Raw genomic sequence first — 11,433 nt, forward strand, 5'->3', positions numbered from 1 at the left:
TTCTGTGTGTGTGTGTGTGTGTGTGTTATATGTACAGTAGCCTTGGTCTGTCTCTCTTGTCTGTATGTCCTCAATAGACGGACAGACGGACACGGATGGGCGGACTGATTGATTGATTTTATTGATTGATTGATTTTCTCTACCAGCTCTATCAAGCCCAGGGTGACTATACACCATCACTTTCTGGTAATGGTATGGGATAAATAATAGAATAAAATTAAAATAAATTAAGCTATGATGCGGCCTGATTGGTTGATTGGAGTATTTACCTTCTTGTTCAAGTTCTGGTAGCTCTGGTACATAGCGCTAATGCGTTGCAATGGCACCAAAGGCATTAGGGCTATGGACCAGAGCTAAATTCAATCCAAATCCAACCTTTCAGAACTGTTTATAAAACATTGAAATGAGAGGTTGAGTTGTAGCCATAGGCTAGCGTTCACGATTATGATCTGTATATTAAGTCTTTGGCGCCATCTTGTGGTAACCTATCTATTTTACAAAGTAAAAAGAATAAAGGATGCAAGTTTAAACTGGTCTTGCAGTAAATTATTTCAACATTTCGATTGTGTTTTTTCCTCACTAATTTGATTTCTAAAATACCAGTGATGGAAAGTAACTAAGTACATTTACTCGAGTCAAGTACTGTACCGAATTAACATTTCAGCTATACTTTTTACTTTACAATTGTTATAATCTAGGCCTACTTCTACTGCACTACACACATGATCAGAGGCAAACTGGAACATGACTGTCATGGATAATCATGACGAGCGTCATGTGAACCATGAAGACAACATTAGTATTAAGTTACTTTGCAGATTTAGATTATTGTTACAAAATATACTTTTAAATTATTGTAGCCTATTATGGGTTAGCTACAGCTAAACATGATAACATCCATATCAAGCTTACCATATCAACAGCCACATGCCTAGGCTACTGTGTCTTTCGACGTCATCATTTTTAGACAATAATATGATGTCCTACTGGCTACTGTCCCAGCATTGGGCCATCCGATGTTGCCACACAGTGAGCCACAATGTAGGCTAATTTAATTGCAAATGAACGATGGACTTATCTACATTATTCACCCTAACGTAACGGATCATTCGCCCTGATTAAAAAAGTGCCCTTCGTCATCCTTGGTGTCAGACAACAAGTAAGGGTGCAACCACTTTATCCATGATGGGGCCTATGGGAATTTCTTTTAAACTGCATTTTACAAAACAATGATTGACAATCATGTATGCTTCCAATCCACAGCACACCACCACGTCATGCTAGAACATAATGTCTTCGTGCAAAAAAAAAGAAAAAGAAAAAAAGAAAAGAAATACTGACAGTAGACAGCAGGGAGGGGCTGCTGCAAAACGCACACACAGATAGAATGAATGCAAAAGAACCAAAAGAACACTTCCTGTTGATGAAAAAGAATTGCAGCAGCAACTGTGTGTGTGTGTGTGTGTGTGTATGTATGTGTGAGTGTGACACATCTGGAGTGGGGGGGAGGCCTGGCTGCAGTGAATGCGAACTGGACTGGTTCTGACTGACTGATTGGGGGGAATGGACGACAACGTTTAATCTGCAAGTAGGTGAGCGGCTCCCACAGTACACTTTAACGTCAGCTTGGGGCGATAACAAGCGACATAAATTATTGGCGTTATTAGTGTGTGCAGTTGTTGTGAACAACGGTGTAATTACCGTCTGTGTGCTGTGCGCTAGCTGGGTGGCTTAGCCAGCTCGCGACTGTTAGCAGCCGCTAGCTAACGTTAGCGGGCTACTTTATAACAGCACAGCCACTACTGTGCTAACGTCAAATCTTGAGACTTTTTAACTGTCCGCCGTTAAGATAGCTTAGCATCACAAATGACAACCATCTCAATGTGTTTCGGCTGCCTTTAAGCGAACAGCTCGTAAATTGATAACGTTAACAAGGTGGCCTACAGCGAGATAAGGGTTGATAAAAGCACTGCTAGCCGACCGCCGGGCGGCGGCGGGGAGGAGAAAACTAACTCGGTCCGAAAGTTCAGCCATTTTTCCGGAATGCCTGCCTGTCTGTCTGGTGCTACGTCAACGGCTAATTTAATACTAAAGTCGCACGGGTCTTTTTCGCTCGAGAAAAATACATTTTCAACGGGGGAAAGTGACGACGTGGGTCTCGTCGACACTGTTTATAGTTGAAAACACATATTTGCTGTCGTATGACACTTCGTCCTGCAACGAAGTCCCAGTGGATAGCTAGGTTTATCTGCTGCTAGTGGGGTGTACTGTGTTCGACCGAACCCATTGAGTCACTCCCAAAGTTGGTGTTGAAGTGTCACAGTACCAGATCAAGTGTGATAGACACAGAACTGAGTGTCGGTTACCGGTAGGTTAGGTAAGGTTAGGCTGAGGCATGATATCTGCCGAGAGATAAGATCAACATCATCAGCATCACTAAACATGGCTATAAACTTTTTAGGACAGGGCATATTTACTAGCCAGCGTAACATTGCTTACAACATTCAAATGACTTGCTTCTTTAGTTTATATTATTATGTATAGTTTAGTATATGAAGCCAACATGGTAAAAAGGGGGATTTAAATCATTTTTACGTGGAGCAGCCCAACGATCTCCCTCGTTCGGGGGTGGGGTTAGTTGTAGGCCCACGGGATTCCAGGCTCTGACACATAGCAGAACTGAATGCATTACGTTTTTTTTTCTTTCTCAGGGGCTGTTCTGGCTTACAAAATGATGGTGTTAATAATAGGGATTTAAAAACTAACTTGGTTGTTGGAAAGAAATCATGTTCTTGTAAACATAGGTTATGGCCTGGAAGGACAAAGTGCAGGGCTGTGTCTGTCAGGTTATTGAGTACACCTGGGTTCACCCAGGGATATATCTGTTAGTCAATATTTTGGTGACATCGTTTTCTTAGAAGTTTCTGAATCCAGTAAACACTTCACTTTGCACCATAGTAGTACACCGTATTCCTGTGCACTGCATATGGAGCCAGGCACGTCTCTCTCTGAATATTTTCACCATAGGCTTGTCAGAGCAGACGGGAGCCAAACCAATTAAGCCTTTTGCATGAGTAGGCATTATGGCTTTGCACCCGTTCAACCCTGCATTTTTATAGTCATGGTTCTCTTCAGGATAAAGCTGTAAAATTGTAGGCTTATTGGTTGGAGACACCCATTGCCATCAGTGTCGATTGAGCAATACACAACTTAACTGATAGGTGTATCATGGAGCATCTGGTAAAAACAGGACTTTTTGTATTATTGTAATGCAGAAGTCGGTGGTATATTGTTTGACATCTTGCTGCTGGTGAGTAAATTATACAGTATGGTAAAAATAAAAGCTTTGTATGAACTTGACTTAAGAATCGGCTTGTTTAGGCCTCACTAGGGTGCAGTGTCTTTCAAGTGACAGAGAAGTATTTTTATCAGTAGCAGTTATTAGGCCACAGCAAGCAACTATGCAAAGCCTGATTTCCCTGGCTATTTTTGACAACCGATTTTTAATTAGGACTCTAGGCCTACTTGTAGTTTTGTACTGCAGTATTGTTAAAGCACAGTAACTGGCTTTTGTATCATTTTAAAAACTCTTAAAGACTTAAAACTAGACATGGCAGACTTCATTCAGTATTACATTTAATGTTATATTAACCTAGTACACGAATACACGTGTATGTAGCCTGCATTGTAAACTTGACTGAAGATCTAGTTGAGTTCAGAGTTTTGATTATTTGGATCACAGGCCTATCAGTAGAACGTTTTTGAAGAGACAGTGGAAAGTCATTTTTCCCTTATGTTTAAATTCAGTGTCACTTCGGTATTAATTTATATCTACATTGCAGTGAATCCAACAAAAGCTGAATAATTCCTAAACCAAATGTAAAATCAATTGATTCGGGTGTGGTAGCCATGAGGTGTGTCAGCAGAAGTGTAGAAATGTGCATTACATAAATATACTGTAGTAGCAAGACAAACAAGTAGCCTAAATTAACTGGTTCATTTGGGCCATTAACCTGCTTTCTGTTCCCCTTCCTGCTTCAATCAGTCAGCCTATTAAGCAACAACTCCTTTTCTGTGCTCTGGTGTGGTATTAGTGTCATGATACTTTTTATGCTATTGTGTTACTGGGTAAAACTGCATGACAGCCCTACTTTACTGACACCTCCAGGGTTTGAAAATAATTTCTTCCCACTGTGGGAATATTTTTAAACTGTATGTGTTTTTCCCAGAGGTTACAGTAAGCTGAGAATGAACATGTGGTTTTTGGCAAAAATAGACAAATGAAAACATGGGATGGCCACTTTCATGAATTCCACTAACCCTTGTAGGACTATTATTCTTTCAGACATGCGAGTAGATTAAAATAAAAGATGAGTTTACTCCTTTAGTCCCTTGTGATACCAACCCTGACATGCTTTTGAATTAAAATAGAGACCCATGCAATGGGCCAGTATCACAATTATTAGCCTCGTGATATCGATTGAGTTTTTATTTTTTCTTCCACTCTGCCTTCACCAGTTTTATTGTGGGCGTTAACCAAAAAGCTTACCTTTAATTGACAAAAATCTTTGGTATTTTCTGCCATCTTTTATTATCTGTTTTATATTGCTCTCCTTTTCTTTGCTTGTTAAGCAATTTTTGTCCGGTCTGCCCCATAAGCTGTTTTGCAAAATATGTGAAATGCTGCTGATCTTGAGGAAAGCATTCATTGCAACTTTGCTGACTTTCTTTCTTTCTTTCTTTCTTTCTTTCTTTCTTTCTTTCTTTCTTTCTTTCTTTCTACAAAGCTGAGGTTGCCAGACAGGATCTAACTAAAGTGAGGTAGTACCTGGGTCAAGTGGGTTTATTACTGAACTGAACAAGATTTTTTAGGTTTTCCCATGTGAGCCTGAGCATTGCATGTGACCCTCACCCAACGTGTGCATCTCAACCACTAAGCATGCCTTCTTTGGCTGCCCTTCAACTTGGCTCTCACTTCAGTATGCATGATGTTGGCCCAAGTTAGCAGACCTCACCGATATGTTTAATGCACGTACATGCTATATTTAAAGACTGGTAAATGGCTGACTGAAAATAACATGTAGGCCTAGCCTACCGTTTTTCCTATTCCCTCTTTCCTACTGCTTCTTTCCCTCTCCTGTGCCAGGATGAGAGGCGCATATGGTTTGTTGGACAGGTGTCTTGGCAAGCTTTGGCAATTGGAGAAAGTGTTTACGTTCTCAAAGTGCTGACAGAGACTTGATGTGCAGAAGATCATGCTGAATTGCCAAGGAGAGGCAGGCTGGAGGAGGACACCGAGGGGATGGGGGGGGGGGGGGGTGTAGAGGCCAAGGTTAAACTAGATTAGAACACTGCAAAGGCAACTATTTTTCTCCACAAATATTACCATATTTGCAGCCACCAGCTTAAATATACAGTATATTATCACTAGTACAACAAGAGAAAAATATCTGTGCGTTTGGTGTTCAGTATAAGTGTGGTTACACTAGTTATGATGGGGTGTGGTGGATTTTTCTTTGCAACCAACCCAAGCCTCAGTAAATGTATTGTTGGATAACTTAGTGGCATCATCTAGCTGCTAGATGATGATTCTAGATTCTAGCATGCCATTTACGAATGGGCTGTGGAGTGTGATCTATCATTCTATCGTCACGCCTAAACACATTCCAATCCAATATTGCATTTAGTGGTACATGAGAAAGAATGAAGGCTAACAGTGGCAGTATGCTCATCCGGAGGTGTGACATGGCCACAAGAGAATAAGCTTTTTCTTAATTACAAAGAAAGAGGGAGCTTCAGTTAGAATAAAACTCACAGTTCTTATTATTACTGTCAGCTTCACCAAAGTACTGCCTTGAATAATAGCATTGTAGAAAAGGGTATGCTTGAAACCAGGCTATGGATTGCTAGCAGCATGTTCCCTTCTGGTTCTGGCAGCAGCAGCAGAACCAGATTTTCCTCTTTCTCTGCCAAATGTAGCCTATAGAATGTATAGGACTGTAATGCCCTCAATCTGGTGACTCAGGATCCGACTGCCAATCACTGAAGTTGGTTTCTGGCTTATGTACAGGCCTGCATACCGCATAATAAGATGTACACTTATATTCTTTTTATTTATCTGGTTGTGTATCAAGTCTGTTTCCTTCATTTTAATTCTAGAGGTCGGCAGGGAATGATGTCTCTACTCTATTATATATTAACTATGCATTTAGTGTGAATTGTAGACATTAACAACACAGTCAAAACAGAGTTGTTTGTAGATAGTATATAGCCTACAAACCAGTAGCTGACTGACTGCCAAACAGGTTACAAAGTAGACTTATTGAAAGCAGAATCCTTGTGGCTCTCAGAACAATGTGCATTTGCTTGAGATGGTTCAGAATGATTCCCTTTTAATTCTATTCCAGAACGACAGTGCCCCCATTCACAAGGTGGCATCAGAAAGGAAGAAACTTTGTTGCCATTTGCCAACAAGGGTTATAGCTATCTATCTAAATGCACCACGTCTCTGTCTGTCTGTACGTGTGTACAGCTGTAATGCACGTAACTCCAGAACTGTTCGCCCACCGACTTCAAATTCGACACACGCGTTCCACACCCCCACAGGGAGTGCAGTGCCCGGTGTCGAGTCGGTCGGGACTCACGGTTGTCCAGAACCGCCACAAAAGGCCTCTGCCCATGCCCTATACAGTGACCCGCCCAGGTTCCATATGGAGCTGGCCTGTTCTGACATCACAACACTTCATATTTGGGCATGCCTGACACAGAACTCCATATATAGGAATAAAGGGACACAGAGACACATTCAGAAATCTCCATATATGGGCATAAAAGGAACACAGACAGATGGGTGGAATGGTACTCTCCATTTCCGGTTGTCCAAAACCAGCACAGAAGCCTCATTTGGCATGCCTGACAAAGAATATGGGCATAAAAGGGAACGTAAAGCCGAACGTAAAACAATTTGAACAGCTTAAATAAGCAGGACTACAGACATGGACATACTCACACATTGGTAGAGTGCACATTGCAGAATATATTCAGAACATAGAGACCACATTGGAGGCAACTTCAGCTTAGTATTTAATTTCGGTACGTAGTAGGTGTGAGTCGGTGTGAGCAATGAGCATCACAGTGTAGGGAGGAGCGAGTATCTTCTCCTTACACAATTGCAATGGCGCTAAACCAATGTAAGATAAGTAGTAATAGTAAATAAATGGGTACCGGACCGGTGGTGACGGTATAATTAAATAGGTTACTTGTTCTGAGTTAACCGAGTGGTTTCATGTGCCCTCGTCTTCTCAGTAACTTAAGATCTCAAGTCTCAACCCTATGGAACACTTATGTGATATTCTGCACCTGAAACAAAACCATTCTGGCTTTAGCTCTGATTTATTTCACTCGAAATGTTGGCAAATCCCTCTGGGTCAAAGCTTCTGCTAAACCCCTAAAATATAAATGTAAATGCAAATTTTAATGAGCCACATTGAAAAAAACTTATGTATGCTTGCAAATTGAGACGGGGTGTTCGTCTTTCTATCTCTACGACCACATTACCAAAAACAGTTATTCAACAAATATATAATGTTAATATAGTCTGTTTTTGAAGTTTTTGAGTTCATTCTGTAAGCTAGCTTCATCATTGTATTGTAATTGTATTGTGGCTGACTGGCTGTGTTTACTTATTTGTTATATAATTTATTTTTGAACCAAATAAACACTAGATAAGTGGCTTTGTTTAATTTGACATTTTCACAAAGGCTCTAGTCTAGACTATATATACTTGGAATTGAGAGGCATGAATCCTTCCTTAAAAACTTAAAACATGCAGTGGGAGTCGGAGATATGTATGTATTTGTATATCTGTACACATTAACACAAATAAGTAAAATTCCTCAATATTGTTGCAAACTTGCAACAACAACAAAAAAGACAGAATTATGCTAAAAGTCATGTCCATTTTGTGACCTCTGCTTAAGTTTAACACAGATGAGTTTACTCCTCAAATCAAACATTTGTTTTTAGATTTTAGTTTTACATAGCTTTTTGTGTTGTTGATCTTATAAACTCCCAACTGCAATGGTATGCAGATTCTGAATTGAGTGGATGATCCAAAGCTTTTGCACAGCATCTTGACACTTGGACGATGTTGCTCTTATCCCCAACGCTCATTCCTTTGGTAAATTTCTGTGAAATTGCCCAGCTGCTGGGTCTTATTTCAAGGCCACATTTTCCCAGATGGGGCTGTTGTATGCAGTAAAGCTAGGCTCATTGTTTATGGATCACTGAAATGGGTCAAAATTATTTGTGTGGTTTGAATATGGATATAATGAACATGAATAACCTAAATTATATGTCATTTTGGTAGATACCAGGGTTTGTAGGCAGTGTTTTAGGTATTCCTTCCTTCTCTCCCTTCCTTCCTTCCTTTCTTTCCTCAGCCCTTCCAGAAAATCAATGTGATACTGTGCTTGCTATCCAGTTTGAGATGGCTTATTCCATAAACCAGTCCATATCCTCAATGACATTCAGTATTTTCTCAGGCTACTGTGAGGTAGTGTGTTGGCTATATGGTTGGTATATTTTTGGCACAGGCTTCCAAATCACTCCTATATAACCTACCTTGTCTAGTACGTCTCTTTTGTCAAGGAATTCTGTCAGCGGTTTTGAAAACTACATCCAAATTGATAAAGGAGGAAATCATTTAGAGGTCAGATTTTGGCAGAAAGACAGGAATGCTGATATAAAAATCATTAGGGTTTATCGGACAGCACATTTTGTTTAGAATGGACCATCATCTTTCCCTAGGCACCCTGAAATAATCTCCCCAGCATTAAAACTACAATCAAGTTTTGTTTTGTGAATTATGACCTGGTGAATATAATTATAATTTTAATAGTGGATTCGAATGCCATGAATGCATTGAAAGGGACAAAATCACGTTTAATCAGAGCATTAAATGCCGCAGTAGACACGTCTACTGACTACCGCAACCGTCTGCAGCGCGAAAAGGCATTTGAAACGGATGATTTAAAAGGATAAATATTTTTAACCACTTAAGCTCACGCCATACACTTATTTTAGTTTTTTTAATGAATAGAAAAAATTGCCGATCTTCAAGCTCACAACATGTTGCATCGCAAAGCAGTGCGAGCTTGTAGATTTGCTATTATTGTCTGTTGCCTCTCACCTTCTGTTATTACTGTACAAAATGTTTCTTCAATATATTGACCCTGTCTAACAAAAAAAAACATTTTCTGCATTGCTTCTAAGATTGGCCTTTCCACACCCACACTTTCTGAAATAAACAAAGCCATCACACATTTCGCACTCACAATAGTAAATTGCACTGATCATCCAACAATAATAAAGCCTGATTATGATGATATATATATGGCATTTTAAAACAAATAAAGGTGTCCCAAACTAAATATACCATAGTTAATCTGGTTAAATAAGTAAACTCTTAAGTTCTTATTCTGTAGCCTAAACTCTCTATTCTCTTGATTTACTCCATCAGGCTGTCACCATTCTAGAAAGACACATCCGAGACATGGACGACGGCGGCGGCTACATTGAGTTTGACGTGCCGGAGTTCAGCAACACCGTCCTGAGCCAGCTAAATGAGCTTCGGGTGCAAGGCAAGCTGTGTGACATCATTGTTCACATCCAGGGTCAGCCCTTTCGGGCTCACAAGGCTGTGTTGGCGGCCAGCTCCCCCTACTTTCGAGACCACTCGGCCCTCAGCACCATGAGTGGCCTCTCCATCTCGGTCATCAAAAGTCCCGAGGTGTTCGAGCAGCTGTTGGCGTTCTGTTACACGGGCCATATCGCGCTGCAGCTCAAGGATGTCATCAGCTTCCTCACGGCTGCCAGCTTCCTACAGATGCAGGCCATCATTGACAAGTGTACCCAAATCCTGGAGACCATCCACTCCAAGATCAGCATCCCTAGCAGTCCGGACAAGGAGGGCTCTCAGGCCAGCCACAATGGTGTCAATGACAGCAACCTCTTCATTAACCCCACCCAGATCTCTCCCCCTTACTACTCCCGGCAGAGTCACTCAGGCACCTTGGAGGCCCGTGCTGAGCTGGCAGCGAAAGGCTTGGGCAGGGTGCGACAACACCAGGAAGAGGGCCAATCAGATAGGGGAAGCAGTGACGGAGTGTCAGAACAGGATGCCCCCATGGAGGGAGAGACCGAGCAAGTGGAACTGATCGGCCAGGACGGACAGGTTACAGACGTGCATGTGAAAATAGAGAAGACTGACAGGCCCACTTACTCAGACAGCTCCTCGGCTGGTGATGACGGCTACCACACAGAACTGGTGGATGGAGAACAGGTGCTGGCAGTTAGCGTAGGCTCCTATGGTCCTGTCATCCAGCCAGCCGGATACTCTTACTCAGGGGTGTCTTCCCCGTTTTTTGTCAGCCTCAGCAGCTCAAGTCCCTCCCGCTCCATGCTCAGCAGTTTCAGAGGTGGACGTGCCAGGGCAAAACGACCCATGACCATCCCGGCAGGGGTGCTGAGTCACCTCAAACCGGTCTCGGATGAAGGTGAGCCAGTGTTGGGTGCAGCAGGCCTTGAGAATGATGTGCGAGAGCGGAGCCTGCGCAGCCAGTGGTATCCCTACAATGAGAGACTCGTCTGCATCTACTGCGGCAAGACTTTCAACCAGAAAGGCAGCCTGGACCGCCACATGCGTCTGCACATGGGTATCACACCCTTTGTGTGTAAGTTCTGCGGCAAGAAATACACAAGGAAAGACCAGCTTGAGTACCACATCCGTGGGCACACGGACAACAAGCCCTTCCACTGCCAGATCTGTGGAAAATGCTTCCCATTTCAGGGCACCCTCAACCAGCACCTGAGGAAGAAGCACATGGCAACATCAGACGGCAACAATCATATGGATTCTCCAGAGAGGACGGAAGGGAGCACGGGTCAGAAGGAACCAGAGGATGCCTCAGAGGGGATGGCCTTTGAGGCGCAATATGCAGAGGAGGCACCAGCCAATGACCTGGAGGAGAGTTCAAAGTGTAGTCCAGAAGAGGCTCAATCATCCAGATGTGATTTTTAAGTCCTGCTTCAGGTTTAGGAAGCTTTAAAAAATGTTGATTTCAATTCGGACCTAAAGGACTTCTTTGAGTCGGCTCCCTCAAACTTTGGACTTATCTTGACTTGCATCAAGGCTTTCCTGCCTGTCAAGTCCATTGAGTGCAAAAAGCTAAATGCTGCTTTTTGGAAATTAGATTCTTTCAAAGGAAAGGGAGTAACAGCTATTTTTGAGGTGGTCCCAATAATCAAGGCCCCTCCGTTTTGTTTTGTTTTATTTTTTAATCTTTCAATGTTTTTTAAAACATATTTACAGAGTTATATAGGCATGTTGCAATAATTGATAATGTGAAAGCTCTGGTAAGATGCTTGTCATAT

General features: G+C 41.9%; 1 protein-coding gene across 6 annotated transcripts; it reads left to right on the plus strand.

Moving 5' to 3' along the window:
* Positions 1 to 1,436: 1,436 nt before the first annotated feature.
* Positions 1,437 to 11,080, plus strand: zbtb34 (zinc finger and BTB domain containing 34; the record flags this gene model as incomplete). Of its 6 annotated transcripts, none has more annotated exons than XM_080765467.1 (3): positions 1,437 to 1,592; positions 4,788 to 4,882; positions 9,521 to 11,080. In XM_080765467.1, the coding sequence occupies exon 3, from the start codon at positions 9,554 to 9,556 to the stop codon at positions 11,078 to 11,080; it is 1,527 nt and encodes a 508-aa protein (XP_080621593.1). In that variant the 5' UTR covers positions 1,437 to 1,592; positions 4,788 to 4,882; positions 9,521 to 9,553. The 6 variants fall into 6 exon arrangements, with proteins under 6 accessions (XP_080621593.1, XP_080621591.1, XP_080621594.1 ...); XM_080765465.1 differs by having other exon boundaries at positions 4,788 to 4,821; XM_080765468.1 differs by having other exon boundaries at positions 1,437 to 1,588.
* Between the last annotated feature and the right edge of the window lie 353 nt (positions 11,081 to 11,433).

This window comes from Protomyctophum bolini (assembly GCF_963924005.1).
Source record: "Protomyctophum bolini genome assembly, chromosome: 6".
NCBI classification, from domain to species: domain Eukaryota; kingdom Metazoa; phylum Chordata; class Actinopteri; order Myctophiformes; family Myctophidae; genus Protomyctophum; species Protomyctophum bolini.